The sequence below is a fragment of the Rhinopithecus bieti genome, unplaced genomic scaffold (genome assembly GCF_001698545.2).
Source record: "Rhinopithecus bieti isolate Rb0 unplaced genomic scaffold, ASM169854v2 scaffold_33160, whole genome shotgun sequence".
In the NCBI taxonomy this organism is placed as follows: domain Eukaryota; kingdom Metazoa; phylum Chordata; class Mammalia; order Primates; family Cercopithecidae; genus Rhinopithecus; species Rhinopithecus bieti.
The window spans coordinates 15,084-33,388 of record NW_016814008.1 but is presented as its reverse complement, the minus strand read 5'-3'; the positions used below and the strand labels follow the sequence as shown (position 1 = coordinate 33,388).

General features: G+C 37.2%; 1 protein-coding gene across 4 annotated transcripts; it reads right to left on the bottom strand.

Moving 5' to 3' along the window:
- Nucleotides 1-315: 315 nt before the first annotated feature.
- ZNF883 (zinc finger protein 883) lies at nt 316-15,775 on the bottom strand. 4 transcript variants are annotated; one of them, XM_017849340.1, is made up of 6 exons: nt 15,603-15,775; nt 14,580-14,666; nt 11,677-11,774; nt 6,585-6,632; nt 6,326-6,405; nt 316-3,426 (listed from the first exon to the last, which is right to left on the bottom strand). In XM_017849340.1, the coding sequence occupies exon 6, from the start codon at nt 2,540-2,542 to the stop codon at nt 1,445-1,447; it is 1,098 nt and encodes a 365-aa protein (XP_017704829.1). In that variant the 5' UTR covers nt 2,543-3,426; nt 6,326-6,405; nt 6,585-6,632; nt 11,677-11,774; nt 14,580-14,666; nt 15,603-15,775; the 3' UTR covers nt 316-1,444. The 4 variants fall into 4 exon arrangements, with proteins under 4 accessions (XP_017704829.1, XP_017704830.1, XP_017704831.1 ...); XM_017849341.1 differs by lacking the exon at nt 6,585-6,632; XM_017849342.1 differs by lacking the exon at nt 11,677-11,774.
- Nucleotides 15,776-18,305: the final 2,530 nt, after the last annotated feature.

Below are 18,305 nucleotides of genomic sequence, written 5' to 3'. Positions count from 1 at the left end.
CAGCTTGCTGACTGCAGATCTTGGGCTTCTTATCATCCATTATGTCCATGCACATCTCCTTCCTTCCTTTTTCTCTCTCTCTTCCTTGCTTCTTTCCCTCTCTCTCCTTTCCTTCCTTCCTTTCTCTCTCTCTCTCCTCCCTCCTTTCCTTTCTTTCTCTCTCTCTCCATTCCTGCTCTTACTTCTCTCTTCTGTCTCTGGAGAACACACACTAATAAATGTTCATTATCAATATAAGGAATTTTCTTTCTAATTTTTAAAAAAGTCACCAGTGTATATAGAATTTTATTAAATGATTTTTACAGCATGTATTAAGATAGGTTTTATTAATGTAGATTTCTATTTTTGAAATAGTCTAGAAGTTCTAAAATAAACCTTTGTACTGACTTTACGAAACTGCTAGATTTCTTAACGATTGATTTCGACTATTTAAGTTTCCTTCCATATATATTTATAATCATTTTCTTACTCTTGGATTTTTTGTCCTTTTCCCATCATTCCTACTTGCTAGAAGTTTGTCTATTGCCTTATGAAATCTACCTTTTGTAACTATTTCATTGATGTGTGCTTTTTATCTTTATTAAAGCATTTATTTTATTTTATTTGGGTTTATACTATTCTTTTTCCTTTCTGAATTCAATGCATAATTTTGTTCTAGTTTTATCGTCTTCTAATAATCACATTTTTTTCCGTACAGATTTATTCTTTAACTCCAAAATTACTTAGAAACTTATTTTAAATTTCTAAATCATGTTGGGGTGCTACTTTTAGTTGTTTTCATTTCTATTTTTACTGCAATGTACTGAAAAAATAATTAGGGAGTGCCTGAATATTTCCCTCTGAGAATTTGTTGCAATTTTCTTTGTAACCATATATGTATATATAGTCAACTATTACATAAATCTTAGAAAATAATGCATAGTATCTTTGTGGGAGAAAACGTTATTTGTCTATGGCTATTAATGAAATCTGTCAATTTCATTTTCAAATGCTCTACAAAAGTGTTTCTTGAACACTGAAATATAACATAGGACTTAATAAAAAGGGATTATGTATACAGTGAACAATTTTCATTATCCTACTAAGATTTCTGTGTACTTCAAAAGGCTTTTTTATAAGCAAATATATACATTTTAATAAATTATCTCTGAAAATAACTTTCTAAATACGTCTTTAAAAAGCAAACCTCAGTTTTGGATGAACACTTCCATTATAACTTTCTCTTTCAATAACACATTTTTTAGATTATAAGAAGTCTTTCTTCTCAGTACAAGTAGCATAATAAGTAAATGAGTGTTTTGCCTGAAGATTTTCCTCACATAACAATCTTATGGTTTTCTATACTGTGAGTGCTCAGGTGTAAACAATAACCTACAACTGACTGCAGGCTTTCCCACACCCATTACTCTGCTAAGGTTTCCTTTCTGAAATGAGTTCTCTGATGTCAAATTAAGGATGTACTATGACAAAAGACATCACCACACTTATTACGTTGATAAGGTCTCTCCCTTGTATGTATTTGCTTATGTTTAGTCAGAGCTGAGCTTAAGCTGAAGGATTTCCCACATTCATTACACTGGTAGGGTTTCTCTCCTTTATGCATCCTCTGATGTCGAATTAGTGAGGTTCTAGAGCAAAACAGTTTCTGACATTCATTACATTGATAGGGTTTCATGCCAGAATGAATTTTTATATGTTCAGTAAGGTGTGTCCTTCGACTGAAGGTTTTTCTACATTCTTTACAAACATAGGGCTTCTCTCCAGTATGAATTCTCTGGTGTTCAGTAAGATGTGCACTCCGATTGAAGGCCTTTCCACATGCATTACACTCATAGGGTTTTTCTCCAGTATGAATTCTTTGATGTTGAATGAAGGCTGGGGTATGGCTGAAAGCTTTCCCACATTCATTACATTCATATGGTTTCTCTCCTGTGTGGATTCTCTGATGTCGGATTAGTGATGTACTGTGGCAAAAAACCTTCCGACATTCCTTACACTGGTAGCATTTTTCCTCAGAATGAATTCCCTGATGTTCAATTAGGTGTGTGCTGCGGCTGAAGGTTTTTCCACATTCAGTACATTCATATGGTTTCTTTCCAGTATGAATTCTATGATGTTGAGTAAGGGCAGAGATATGGCTGAAAGCTTTCCCACATTCATTACAAGGATAGGGTTTTTCTCCAGTATGGATTCTCTCATGATTTCTAAGGGATGACCTATGACTAAAGGCTTTTTCACATTCATTACACTCATAAGGTTTCTCCCCAGTATGGACTCTTTGATGCTGAATCAGATTAGTGCTCTGACTAAAAGCTTTCCCACATTCATTGCATTCATAAGGTTTCTCTCCAGTATGTATTCTTTGATGTTGAATAAGATTAGTGTTCTGGGTAAAGGACTTATCACATATTTTACATTCATAAGGTTTCTCTCCAATATGTGTTTTCTGATGCTGGGTCAGGGATGCAATACAAGTGTAGCCTTTCCCACATTCAGTACAGAGGTATGGGTTCACTCTCATATAAATTTTCTCAGATTCCATCAGTACTGAACTATGGCTTTATATTTATTTATTTTTTCATTTTTGCGGGTATGTAATAGGTGTTGGCTTTTCATTTATTTCCAGAATAAGTAAATAAGTAAAGTTTGAGATAAAAATGCATCCTTTCTTATATCTAATAAATTATTTTCATTCATGAGTTGCCTTTTGAAAAAATCCACTACAGCAGAATTATGCTTCAGGTTCCTACCATTGATGTCATAGTTACAGTAGTCCTGCGTTATCCACAGTTCCACTTTCCATGGTTTCAGTTATCCACGGGCAATTGGGGTCAAAAATATATGGAAAATTCCAGAAATAAACAATTCGTAACTTTTAAATGGTGTGGTTTTCTGAGTACTGTGATGAAATCTTGTGTGATCTGCTTTGTCCTGCCTGAGCTGTGAATCATTTCTTTGTCCAGTGTTTCTGCACTGTATATACTACCCACCTATTCATCATTCAGTAGCTCATACTAAGAACCTGGTTAGGGTTTGGTACATCATTGATTTCAGGCATTCTCTGGGGGGTCTTGGAATGTATACCGCATGAATAACTGGGGACTACTGTATGAGGTCTTTTTCTTATACAAACTCTCAGTTGTTTAAAAAGCTTTGGTCTTTGATTAAATGTTCCTCAAAGTTGTTCTCTTCATGATCTTCCTTTTGACTTGCTTTTTCCTGTAATCTGGTTATACTGGTGTTTCTCAAACTGGTCATCAAATTCGAGTTCTTCTAACGTGAAGTATTAGGAACCATCATTTGAAAAAAAATTCTAACATCATATAATGACATTGTTTTGTTTTTCAGAAATTCTCTGCTTTGGAGTGGATGCTCTGACTTTGGATATAGTATCCAGGATTAAGTAGAAGATATTATCTCTTTCCTCTGAAATACAAAGGCAGAAAACAAGGCTCACTCATCAGTTACAGAAAATAAAATAAAATAGTGCTATGATAAAATGTCAAATTTTTCAATATAAGTACTGATTAATAGGGAAGTTTAAAGGTGAAATCGATCGATATATATGTCTGAAAAACACTGTTGCTCTACTCACAACAACTCTGACAAATTGTATAGCCACAGCTTTTTCTCCTCTATAACTCATACTTAACACAGAACACTTCTATGTGCAAATGTGTGGGATTTTTTTCCATTCTAACCAGTTCTCCAACTCTCTGGACACCAACTCTAGATATCCTACAATTTACTCTAATTCCAACACTACCTACCTGGAGTAAGCATCATATCCCTCGAGTTAAAGGGCTCAGTCCCACAAGACGGCCTCCACTTCAGATGACAATCACAAGCTGGTCCTCCCATACTTCTGACCGACTGGCTACAACTTGAGGGTTCCTATAACCCCTCCTCCTCTGGTTCAATAATTTGCTAGAATGGCTCACAGAACTCAGGAAAACACTTTACTTACATTTACCAGTTTATTATAAAGGCTACAATTCAGAAAAAGCCATTCAGGAAGAGATGCACAGTGCAAGGTGGGCAGAAGGGAAAGGGGTATAGAGCTTCTGCATCATCTCTGGGCATGCTATACTTCCAGCACCTTGATGTGTTGACCAATCTAGAAGCTCATCAAATATCACTGTTTAAGAGTTTGTATAGAGCTTAATCTCCATCCCCACATCTTTCTTCCCAGAGGTTGGTGGGTGGAATTGAAAGTTCTAACCCTCTAGTTGCTTGGTCTTTTTAGTGATCAGACCCACTATTGAGGCTATCTAGGGGCCCTACCCTATTTCACCTCATCAACATAAACTCATCATAAACTCATCATAATACACCTTTTTTTTTTTTTTTTAAAGGTGTACTATGAAAAACAAAATATATTCCTATCACTTAGGAAATTTGGAGGGCTTTCAAAGCTCTGTGACAAGAATTGGAAACAAAGACCAGATGTATTTCGTATGCTATCACAATAAGTGTGGTAAAAGAAATGGAAGCATTGAGACAAAGTGCATAATAAAATCAAAGGTAACGATTCAGTAAAATAAATGTTGTGAATAAAAGACAATGGAACTAATTCAAATGTATGTATGTTTTTGGAAACCAGAGGAAAAAATCCAGAAAAGTGAAATAGGATCAGATAATAAAAAACTCTCACACTTTAAACAGAGAAATTCAATGTCATCTAGCAGGAGACAGGAAAACTAAAGTTTTCTGTCAGAACATTAACAGGATAAATATATCTTAGATGTGACGTTTTAGATTAAAAGCTTGTTAATTCTATCTAAAATGGATAAAAGAACAATGGTGAAACTTAGCAAGAAGGCATAATATGAATAATATGAGCCTGGATTGGGATAATACTAGTAAGAATTTGGTGTAAGTGTAGATAAGACATTAAAAAGAAGCAACAAAAAATGCTGAACTAGATTATAGGGAATTTTTACAAAACAAGATTCATAAAGATACAATGGTTTCTAGCCAAGAAGGCTGGAAGAATAGTTGTACTAATGATAGAAAAGGAAAGACAGGCAACCTAGGGAAAGTTGGTGATTTTACTTTCACCATATTGAGGTTAAAGTGATTGAAAGTGAAGTAGGACATTCTAATGGAGATAAACTTTAAGCAGGGGAATATATGGGGATAGAATGTAAGTGAAACACTTAAGTTGAAAAAATACATATAAGAAAGTTAACATAGAAGGACTATTCGAGGATGTCAGAATGCACTAACTTTTTGAGATAAAAAACAAACAAGTAGAAAATAAACCATAAAGGCACATGCGTTTATGTTAGGGAGCAAGTGAAGTTAACAAAAAAGCATTTGGAAAAAGATTAGAATGGAAAAGAATCTGGTGATGTCACACAAGGTAAAACAAAATATCAAACACGGCAGAAAGTCTGAACACAGGACTAAGAATAGGTTGCTATCAAGAAAGAATTCAAGAATCTCCTCAAAATAATTTTAGCAGAAGACAAGAATCTAACTCCAAAGATTAAAAGAGAACAGGAATTGAGGATATTAGTTACAAGTTTGAAACATTTGGTAATGACAGAATAATTTTGAAAGGCAGATAAAAAATGTTTAGGCAACATGTTATTTTAAAAGCAAGAAAACCTTTTTAATGTCTTGAAGGAAAGGAGCTGGTGAACTGGAGAGACTGAATCATAAAACAGTCATTAAATCAGGCCCTAAAATAAGTAAAAAATAATGGAATCTGAAGTACAGAATGGAAAGACTAACAACGGAAGAGGGCCAATCTTCCTCTGAGATCAAGAGATATGTGAGAAGATAGATAAAGTTATATAGAAATGAGGTTGCTGTTGCTTCTACTGGATGAATGCAGGTTTTTAAAATACAGATGAGGGGCTCTGCACAGAGGACCCTAATCAACATTTCAAAAGCTATCTCCTAGTACCACTATTGTTACTAGCACCACCATAATGGATAAATGGACTCTTATTTACAAGGATTCCTGTCTGCTTGGTTGTTTTCGTTATCTGATTCTTTCCTGGCTGGTATTTTGTGACATTTCTCCATTTTTCCTTTGTTATCTATTTATATGGTTCTTCTTAGTTGGAAGATAACATCCATGGATCCTAGAATTATGTCCTAAGTAGTCTTCAGGAATTCTGCAATAGAGAAATGTTGATACTTCTAAGGTAACAAAGTAAGACTACCTATTTATAAAGTTTTAAAGAAAAGGACTATCATCTGTTCAGTACAGAAATATCTTGTCTCTGGTCCCTAAACTCAAAGCTCAGTCTCAGCTGAACACCTGTAAATCTCACGATCCTACATATTTTAGGATTGGAGAAACTGTACTCACCCAATGAGATGAGGCTGTAACAGTTTTTGAAGATCACATCCATGTGCCATGTCTCTGACATCTTCCAATGCCACTGGTTCCTAAAACGTCAAACAAGTACCTGCTTATTAAGGGATCAGTCCTGCAGACATTTACAAAAGAAAGAGTAAAGCTAACAATTAAAAATGACAAAGTGGAGGACTACTAAGTTGTTCAAAAACGGTTCAGAATTCTAGGCTCAAGAGTGGCGAAAGTTTATTATTTGGTGTCTACTACTTACCTGTTGAGGATATATGGAAGCAATACTGAAGTTTCCCTATAAAGACACCTAAAATTAAAAAATATGTATGTGTATACGTATGTATATATACATACAAAATATAGGTAAACTATAAACTCAATTTAAGAAATAACAGAAAATATGGAGATATCATAAGTGGGTAGTGCAAGAAGGTGTTTGTTATAACCCTATTAATGGCAACAATACACACAAAGGAAAAATTGATTATTCAAGTAAAGCAATTATAACAGGGTATAGAAAAATGAGAAGCTAAAGAGAGAGAAACAGATATAGATGTAGATGTAGATATACTATTGGTTCTGTTTATCTGGAGAACACCAACTAACACATCAACATAAAATAATAAATCCACTTTCTGTTTAACTCATCTGTCCTCTGCAAGCTTGTGTGGTGTGAATCCATGTATATACTGATTTCAAGCTTCTGGGACTGCAAATATAAGAAGGATAAGATCCCAGATGATGAGGAATTCACCAAGATAAATGCCATAATATGAGATTCCTTGGATGTCAACCAGGCAACCAACTTCCCCAGAAAACTTTGTTATCACTGTCTGCCATTTTTTAAATAATCACAATAGAATCTTCCTTGTGTTACACTCTATGGTTGACAGAAAAGGAATAACAGAAACAGAACTTGCTACTAAAAGATATGTACCCTATTTGCAAAGAAAAGTCTTATAGAAACTTAGCAGGAAGATGAGGGAGCATAAAAACAAAACAAGCAGAAGAAAGTGTTAAACAAATGGTGAAATGACACTGGGGAAGTACAGCCTCTTTTCACCTCACCTTGGGGAACGACATTCTTACCATTCTGGCCTAAGCTAGAGGCTGAGAATCCAAGCTTGACCTCTTGCAGAAGGTCACTCAAGAGCAGAGAAATTAACATAGATTTTGGCATTCGTAAGTGACTAGAGTAACAAAACTGGGAACTGAAGGGGTTCCAAACACATGACCAGACTCTCTTCCCAAGGAATTGGCTGAATTTTGAAGCTGGGTTGGGAGTTTGAAGAGCTAAGCTGAAAACCTGTGAATGGCAGAGGCAAATCTTCCACAGTTTTTCAAGGTGAAGGAGACAAAGACTTGCCACATTCTCAACTGAATGCCCAAGAGAGCCACCCATAGGAAAAGAAGCAGTGGAGATGCAGAATAAGTCTTATCGAAACTGCAGCGCAGCCCCAACTCAGCTGGGCTAAGTGAGTATATCTTCTTAGAAAAAAGAGGACCCTTCCTGGTGAAAGATGCCATCAAGTTGAACCTCTATAATGCATTCATACATGATGACAATATGTATGTTATACATGTATCATGTGTGTTCAAACAGGATAGTCACAAAAGATAAACATGTGGTGCTGTATTTCCATATATCGTGTGTTCAAAACTTACTAGACATACAGAGTCAGTACTACAGGACAGATGAGAGAAAACAAAATAGAAGAATAGACAAAATAGAGACAAGACTGGAAGATTTCAATACCAATTTGGAATCAACAAAAGGAATCAAATTAGTATTCTAGAACAGAACGCTTGAAATTAAGAACTCAGAGGATGGGTTTAACAACAGATTAAGCCTAAGGGAAACACAGATCAACAAAAATACACAAAATGAAGTACAGAGAGCTAAAAGAAAAGAATAATGGTAATTTAAAAAGCTAAGAAAATATTGATGCCAATAGAAGCCTAAGGAGAAAATATAACTAAATGTAACATGGTATCTCAAATGAGAACAGAGAGTAGAAAATGACATTACATAAATACTAAAACAATTTTAATGAAATACTACAGTTAATAATAATGTACCAACCTTGGCTAACTAACTGTGACAAATGTACCAAACTAATATAAGATGTTGACAGTAGGGAAAACTGGCTATGGGGATGTGGGAACTCTCTGTAGTATATCTGTAAATTTTATGCAAATCTTAAACTATGCTAAAATAAAAAGTTTATTAATAAAAGCAAGAGATACCTTATTTTAAAGTTAATCTCCTATTTATTTCAACTATTTTCTTATAGCTTATGTTTTTCTTTTAATCATCATTTAGCCATGTGCTATATTCTAAATGAATCCCCCAAAACCCACATGTTGAAACTTAATTGCCCATGTGATAATATGAGGAGGTAAAGGCCTTTGGGAGGTAATTAAGTCATGAGTGTACAGCCCTCATGGAAGGGATTAAGGACCTTATAAAAAGGCTTGAGGGAGTGGGTTTGTACCCTTCCATGTTTTCTGCCATGTAAAGATACAGTGTTCTCTGCAACAAGGCACCATCCTGGAAGCAGAGACTGAGCCTTCACTAAACAACAAACCTGCTGGCACAATGATCTTGGACTTCAAGCCTCCAGAACTGTGAGAAATAAATTTCTGTTCTTTATAAATTACCCTGTCTCAGGCATTTTGCTATAGCAGCACAAACTAAGACACCTTGTGATATGATTTGGCTGTGTCCCCACGCAAATCTCACCTGGAACTGTAATAATCCCCACATGTCAAGGATGCGGCCAGGTGGAGATAACTGAATCATGGGCCCAGTTTCCTGGGGGCAGTTTCCCCATACTGTTCTCATGGTAGTGAATAAGTCTCAAGAGATCTGATGGTTTTATAAATGGGAGTTCCTCTGCCTGCATAAGCTGGTGCCCACCATCATGTAAGAAGTCCCTTTGCTCTTCCTTCGTCTTCTGCCATGATTATGAGGCCTCCCCAGCCATACTAAACTGTGAGTCCATTAAATCTCTTTCCTTTATAAATTACCCAGTCTTGGCTATGTTTTCATTAGCAGATGAGAATGGACTAATAGACCTTGTTTTATGTTTTACTTCCTGATGATGCAGTTTATGTAGTCCTTTTCATATATCAGACATTCAATAAAAGCTTATCTCTTAAAAATGAGCATAGGGGCTTATGAGACTTACTTAAGAGGTCTAACACACACATAAGTGGAGTCTCAAAAAAAAAAAAAGAGAGAGAATGGAAATGATGCTATATTTAAGGGAATATTTAAGGGAATAAGGATAGATTTTTCCCAACCAATGACTCACAGATTACACTGCCCTCAAACCATAAGGAAGCTAAATAAAAAGAAAGCTACACCCATGAAAAGAATCGCCAAACTCCCAAAAATCAGAGAAAAGGAGAACAATCTTAAAAGCAATTTAACAAAAGGGCAGAGTAACTTCAAAGCAGAAACAATAAGACTGCTGACTCCTCAGCAGTTCAAGAAAATCAACTGAAAAGCCATATTTCTGGATGAGAAGACTTAATATTTTAAAGATGTCAATTCTCCCCTGTTGTGGGTTGAATTGTGTCCCTCCAAAAAAGGTATGTTGTAATCCTAACCTCAGTACCTCAGAATGTGACTTTATTTGGAAACAGGATCACTGCAGATGTAATTGGTTAAGGTGAGTTCACACTGGAATGGGGTGGGCTCCTAATCCAGTATGGCTGGTGCCCTTTTAAGAAGATGGTCATGGGAAGACCCACACACATACAGAGAGTAAGCCATGTGATGAAAGGGCAGAGAACAGAGTTATGCAGCTGCAAGCTGAGGAATACCAAAGATTTCCAGCAAACCACCTGAAGCTAGGAAGAGGCAAAGAATGATTTCCCCACAGGTTTCAGAGGCAGGATGACCTTGCCGACAGCTTGATTTTGGAATTCTAGCCTCAGAACTGTGAGATAATAAATTTATGTTGTTTTAAGTTACCCAATTTGTGGTACTTTGCTAGGGCAGTGCTAGGATACTAATGCATACCCCAACTTAACTGACTAAACTTTAGCAAAGAACTAAATGTTTGTGTCCTCTCAAAATTCCTATGTTGAAAGTTTAACCCCTAAGGTGATGGTATTAGGTGAGGCCTTTGGGAGGTAATTAGGTCATGAGGATGGAGGCCTCACCAATGGGATTAGTGTCCTTATAAGGTGAAACATGAGAGAAATGATCTTTCTCTCTGCCATGTGAGAAAACAATAACATGGCCATTTGTAAACCAGCAAGAGGGACTTCAACAAGAACCTGACCATGATGGCACTCTGATTTTTAATTTCCAGACTCCAGAGCTATGAGAAAGAAATGTTTGTTGTTTAAGCCATGCAGTCTATAGTATTCTTTTACAGTAGCCCAAACTGTCTAAAACACCTATATAATACATACTTTTCAAAAAGAAAAAAGATGAGGACTGAGGGCAGGGGACTTGCCCATACTAGACATCCAAACATATTCTATAGTTACATTAATTTTAAACAGGGTGGGAGTGGCACAGAGATAGATCGAAAGAATAATAAAATGAAACTGAGTCTAAAAATAGGCCCTTTATTTTGCAGGGATTTAATACATGTTAAAGGTAGCATTTCAAATTATTTAAGGAAGGATAAAAATTTAATAAATAATCTTAGGACAACCGGTTTATCCACTTACGGAAAAAATAAATTTAAAGCTGCTGCCTTATAAAAAATAATTATAGATGAATTAAAGACTTAAACATAAAACTAGAACTATAAAAGAACCAGAAAACCACTAGAAGAATATTTTATAATCTTGCAATGGGGAAATCCTTAATAAAATATAAAATCTAGAGGCTATACAGAAAAAGACTCACAGATTTGACTATACAAACATAGAAGGTAATCAACTAAATTAAAAGACAAAAGACATACTGGGAGTAAATATTTGCAACTAATAAAGCAAAAAGGATAATTTTCTGTATTATACAGAGTTTGTACAAATCAAATAGGAAAAATGTATAATGCAATACAAATCTGGGCAAAAGATATGAACATATGAACAGGAAATTCACAAAAGAAATACAAACGATCAACATACAAAAAGATTTTCAAGCTCACTTCTAATCACAGAAATACAAATTAACATACTAATTTTCATTCATCAGATTGGCAAAAATGTTAAAAACAGGCAATCTTCAGTACTGTTTTAAGTACTGGGGAAATGGCTGCTCTCATATACTCTTAGTGGAAAAGGTTTATTTGTATTTATTTTACAAAGTCACATTACAATCGCACCAGGTTCATAATAAATTACCTTTGAGTCATACACATTGTTAATAATAGTTATATTACCTGCAAAAATGAACTCACAGCACCTTGTACTTTTCCTCTCGTTACATCATTACATTCATTGTACCTCAATGTTCTACTTCCAATGTCTGTCTTCCTTCCTAGGAAAGTGGGAGGGAGTGGCGCATAGAGTAACAGGAAGTAACAGGAAGAAATATTTATGAAAAGGAAGAAAATTCTATGGATTTATTAATAGTTTTGATCCAATGGAATTATAGTTGAACTCTTTTAACAGAAGTCCCTTTCAACTCAAGAATGATAGAAGCATTATGTATTTGCAGATTTCTCTCACAGCAAATTAGTGTCGATGGATATTAGATCATTTATGATTTAAAAATCCAGCATTTTATTTGAATTTTCTATTTTCTGAAAATTATGTCTATATATCTAAATAAGCAAAATATATATGTCATTTGACAAAACTATCAGGAATTTTGCTCAATGATTATACCAGGCAAGTGAGAGAAAGTGGGATCTAGTGCACTAGTAGATGACTTGGCCATAAATTAGAGTCCAGGCCATTTCTCCACAGTAACAGGAGGGAGGACAGGCTCCCTCCTGTTACTATGGAGTATAATGGAAATACTTCCTGGAAGGTTAGGGGATGTAGTGGTGAGAGCATTTGGAAGTTCTCTGCTAGTTCCCTTAGTAAAATAGGAAGCATGAGAGTGGAGATGGGGAGAGGAATTGGAAGTTTGGGGTGGATGAAGTGTTGGTTAGCTTAAAAAGTCAGAAAATGAAGGAAATAGAAAAATCCAGCTTTCACCTGGATGATTGCTTTAGCTTCCTAGCCAGTATCCATGTCTGACCTTGGTACCCTATACTCTATTCTCAACAGAGCATCCAAAATGGTTCCTTTAAACTAAGTCAAGTTATGTCACTTCTCTATTCAAAATCCTCCTATGAAAATTGGTAAATTATATGTAAATCTCAATAGAGCTGAATAAACAGTAACACCAACCACCATCACCTCCCACATTCTCTCTTCTCATTCAGCACAAAAGCCAAACTGGCTGTGGCCTATACTAGCCTGTGTGCTGTGTGGTCTATACGCCTTACCTCTCTCATCTCAACTCCTACTCTGCTGCTCTCACTCATCTGTCTCAGGTCACATGGCCTTCCTGATGTTCCCACAAAGGTTAAGCATATCCACACCTTAAGGCTTTGCATTTGCTGTTGCTTCTGCTGAGGAACTTAATCCTCCTCCTCTCCTCTTCCCAAATATCTGCAAGGCTCATATTCTTTTTTTTTTTTTGGAGATGGAGTCTTGCTGTATAGCCCAGGCTGGAAGGCAGTGGCATGATCTCAGCTCAATGCAACCTCCACCTCCTGGGTTCAAGCGATTCTCCTGCCTCAGTCTCCCGAGTAGCTGGGACTACAGGCATTTGCCATAACGCCCAGATAATTTTTGTATTTTTAGTAGAGACAGAGTTTCACCATGTTGGCCAGGATGCTCTCAATCTCTTGACCTCGTGATCTGCCTGCCTCGGCCTCCCGAAGTGCTGGGATTACAGGCATGAGCCATCGCGCCCAGCCCATATTCTCATTTTCTGTAAGTCTCTATTCAATGTCATCTACCAGTGAAGCCTTCTCTCACTCCCCTATATTAAATAATGGCTGTCCCATGCCTTCCCTAGCCCTGTTACTCTAGTATAGTTTCCTCTATTTATCACTATGAATGATGTTCAGTAGATTAGGTGAATGAGTGCATTTTTGAATTAATATTTTCAACCTACACATTTACTGGAATGTAACCCCATGCTAAGTTGAGGAATATCTGTGTTTACATTATTGTCCCATCCAAGACTGTCAGCTCCACATAGGCAGGGACTTTGTGTTATTCACTGTTATATCCCAATGCTTAGAATATTAGCTGGCAAAAAGTAGGCGCTCAGTGAATATTTATTCAGTGAGTGAAAGAAAATCTTCCCTCCCTCTGGACAGAGGTGATATTTCAGGAAATAAAAAATACAGCAGAGCTGCATTACAGACACATACGTATATTTTATTTGTACAAATCTGCCCAACAGGCTCAAGAAAGTATGTCATCTAAAGGTAAGAGTGAGATGGGAGAATCTCCTGTTTCCTCAGTCTCAGTTCTCACAGCCCTCTCGTAAGTGAGCATCTTGCTATGCTGAGTTATTTTAATGTTTAAAGAACATAGTTGGGGTACATTTATACATGTATATTATTGCATGGTTGTATACACACTACATGTAAATACACATTATGAACTATCGTTCATAACAATGTATTGTATTCTTGAAAATTGCTATGAGAGCAGTTTAAGTGCTCTCACCACAAAAAAATGAAAAGTACGTGAGGTGATGCATGTTCACTAGCTAATTTAGCCATTCTACCAAGTATACATATTTCAAAACAACACATTACACATGATAATTATATACAATTTTTATTTGTCAGTTATAAAGAAAAATTACGCCGGGTGCAGTGGCTCACACCCGTAATCCCAGCACTTTGGGAGGCTGAGGCAGGTAGATCACGAGGTCAGGAGTTCAAGACCAGGTTGCACAACATGGTGAAACCCCGTCTCTACTAAAAATACAAAAATTAGCCAGCGGTGGCTGGTGCACCGCCTGTCAATCCAGCCTACTCAGGAGGCTGAGGCAGAGAGAATTGCCTTGAACCCAGGAGGCAGAGGCTTCTGCAGTGAGCCAAGATCATACACTGCACTCCAGCCTGGGTGACAGGCGCGACGAACTCATCTTCCAAAAAAAAAAAAAAAAAAAAAAAAGAAAGAAAGAAAGAAAGCAAATAATGAGCAATAAAAGAGATTCTCAAGGGGCATGCAATTGCATATGATTTTTCCACACTGCAAGATGGAACTTTGGAAATTAAACCCAGCTTAATTTCTATTAAGAAATGCCTTGAAAAGTTCTGCTCACCAAAGACCATGTAGTCAGGGGCCAGTGGTCAGGTCCTTCTTCTTGATGCCATCTTATAGAAGTAAGTAGAGACCTGAGAAAGCAGAGCTGAAAAAGGAAAGGGGCCTTGAGAAATCAGGATTGTCTTTATGGGAAGCCTGTCTGACTACCTGGATATAACCCGCACCCTCTGTAAAAATGTCAGAATGAGTCTAGGAACAGATTGTTTCCCTGCAGAGTACGAAGTGAAAGGCCACTTACATTCCTGTCTCTGGTCACTGGTCCAATCTGACAAACCAGAAACAGGGCTAACTTTATCCTCCCATGATGGGTGGCACCGAGTACATCAGCCCCCTATTCGTTTGTTAATAATAATACTTGTAAAGCATATACAATTTTTCGAAGTGCATCCACAAATGCCATCTCAAAGAACAAACAATTGCTCTTCATTGCCCGCAGAGTGTAGGGAATCAACTCCACAGTTCTTTATAGAAGAGACTTCAGAAATTTACCAGTAAAACGAAACAAACTACCTCTAGCGAGGAGGTGAGTTTCTGAGGAAAGAGCAAGAACTGGATGTCGGGAAACCTAAATTCTAGTTGGCACTAAATACCTCTATCACGGTTTTCTTGCAATTCCCAGGTCTACCACCAAGGTCTGGGGTGGCTGCCCCTCCCCAGATAAACTGCCCCCCATCAGAGTCAAAGCAAGGCCCAAAAGCTCTGAGCTCTGTTTTCATGACCCTCCAACCCAGAAGAGAACCCAAGGCCCCGACTGGTAAAGCTGGGATGCGCAGACAGGGCTTTGCCTCCTCCTCACCCCGAACCGGGATGCTGGCCCAGGTCACCATCACCCTGGGCCATCACTGCAGCGCGAACCAAATACCTAGCCTGACCTAATCGCCTTTCCTCCGCCCCCGCCTCCGCCCCCGGGCCCGGCCAATGCATTCTCAGGCCTCTGCTGACCCGCCCGAATGGTTGTTTGAAGCGGACCTCTCTCCCAGCCTCCCACACGAGTCCAGGGGTCGGGAAATAAAAAGCTCACCTGCTCCACAGAAAAATAAAGAGCACTGTCGTACGATGAGGTGCCCAAGCCAAGAAGTACGCCTGCGCACGCGGCCAACAGGAACTACATTTCCCAGCATCTTCTGCAAAGGGCGCCCGCGAGCTGCGTCTTCCACCGGTATCTTTCTAATGCTTTGCGCATTGCGAACGTGAGTCTTTTCCACTGTTGTTTAAATAAAAAGAAGAAAAAAGAAAAACAAAGATTTTTTTCTTTTGCTATAAACAACTGTAAATCCAAAGAGATGCAGAGTTTGCGTTAACAACACCCCCGATACAAAAGTAATACCTATTCAGTACATTAATAGATGATTTATAAATAACCCTTTATTCAACAGATAAAAAAGCAAACTACCCAGATGGATTCATTGCAGAAATAGTTATTAACGCAGTGGTTAATTCTTTTTTTAGCATTCTAAAAGTAAATCTCTGATTTATAGCCAGCTTCTTTGTTATGAGTGTGTGTTGAGGGGATGGTGGGGTGCGGGGCGGGGGAAAAACAGGCGGCAGAGAAAGACAGCGAACAAGCACCAGAGAGATTCCATCCAAGAATGCGGTCATACTTTTGGGGTAAATTTTTTTTCTAGCTTTTTTCTTTCTGTTAGGAACTTAGGTTATGATCACTTTAGTGCTACCAAAAATAGCATACTGATGAACAACCTTGTGGATTAATCTGTTCCCTCTTCCACATCTGTTCTTGACAAACACGTCCAAGAAACGAATATAATGAAGAGGGAATATGCATATCTAACTTTTTTCCTAAACAAACGAATATAGATAGATAGATTGTAGATAACAGAGAATAAAGATAAGAAAAAAGAATAAAATTAAAGTCAGATGAAAGTTCACTCCAAGATACTCCCTCTTCTATATTTAAATAAGTAATTTCTATGCATAATTATACAAATTCTGTATAATTACATATTCTCAAGTATAAAACTACACATACTTTAAAAAATTGCTTTATTGAGGTATGATTGATATGACTGTACACAGTTAATATACACAACTTGATGTGTTTGGAGATAAGTATATACCTATGAAACCATCAAGCCGTCATGGCATCAATCCCATAAATTCATCTATCATTTCCAAAAGTTTACACCCCTTTGGTCTTCCCCCGCCTTTTGTGGTAAGAACACTTAATGTAAGATCTACCCTCTTTACTTATTTTTAAGCATATAATACACTATTGTGAATTGTAGGCTCTTTATGGTACAGAAGACATCCAGATCTTATTTATTTTGTAAAAATAAATACTGAAACTTTGTACTCTTTGACCAAAACCTGCCCATTTCTCCCTCACCCAGCCCCTCCACCATTTTACTTTGTGTTTCTACATATTTCCCTATTTTCGATTCCACATGTAAGTGAGATCATGCAATATTTGTCTTTCTGCGCCTAACTTATTTCACTTAGCATAATATCCTCCAGTTTCATCCATGGTGTCATAAATGACAGGATTTCATTATTAATAAGGCTGAATGATATTCCATTTTAAGTATATACCACATTTTCTTTACTTGTCCACCAATGGATATGTAGGTTGTTTCCATATCTTGGCTATTGTGAATACTGCTGCAATAAACATGGAAGTGCAGATATCTCTTCGAGATCCAGATTTCCATTCCTCCGGATATATACCCAAAAGTGAGACTGCTGGATCAAAGGGTAATGCTATATTTAGAGGTACATTTATATAGATTTCCATAGTGGCTGAACCAATTTACAGTCCTACTAACAGTACACAGGGCTTGTTTTCTCTACATCATCTGTTATGTATTTATTTTTATAATAGCTATTTTAACAGAAGTATGGTGATATCTCATTGTGGTTTTGATTTGCATTTCCCTGATTACTAGTGACACTGAGCACTTGTTCAAATACCTGTTGGCCATTTGTATGTCTTCTTTGAAAAAATGACTATACAGATGCTTCACCCAATTTTCATCAGGTTATTTGGTTTTTGCCATTGATGTGTAGGAATTCCTTTGTCAGGTGGATATTAACCCTCTGGATATTAATCTCTTATCAGATATATGGTCTGAAAATATTTTCTCCAATTCTGTTGGTTGCTTTTTTATCTTTTTATTTTGTTGTTTCTTGCTGCGCAGGAGGGTTTTTGTTTTTGGTTTTGGTTTTTTGTTTTTTGTTTTTGACGGAGTCTCCCTCTGTCGCCCAAGCTGGAGTACAGTGGCGTGATGATCTCGGCTCACTGCAACATCCACCTCCCGGTTTGAAGCGATTCTCCTGCCTCAGCCACCTGAGTAGCTGGGATTACAGGTGCACACCACCATGCCTGGCTAATTTTTGTATTTTTAGTAGAGATGGGGTTTCACCATGTTGGTCAAGCTGGTCTCAAACTCCTGACCTCGTGATCCACCCCCCCTCAGCCTTCTGGGATTACAGGCGTGAGCCGCCGCACCTGGCCAGTGCAGGAGGTTTTTAGTTTGATATAATCCCACTTGGTGTAATCCCACTTTGGTGTCATATCCAATAAATCATTGGGCAGCACAATGTCTAGAATATTTTCCCGTATGTTTTCTTCTAAACGTTTTATTGCTTCAGGTTTTATGTTTAAGTCTTTAATCCATTTTGAGTTAATGTTTGCATGTAGTGTAACATAAGGGTCCAGTTTCATTCATGTGGCTATCCAATTTTTGCAACATTATTTATTGAAGAGACT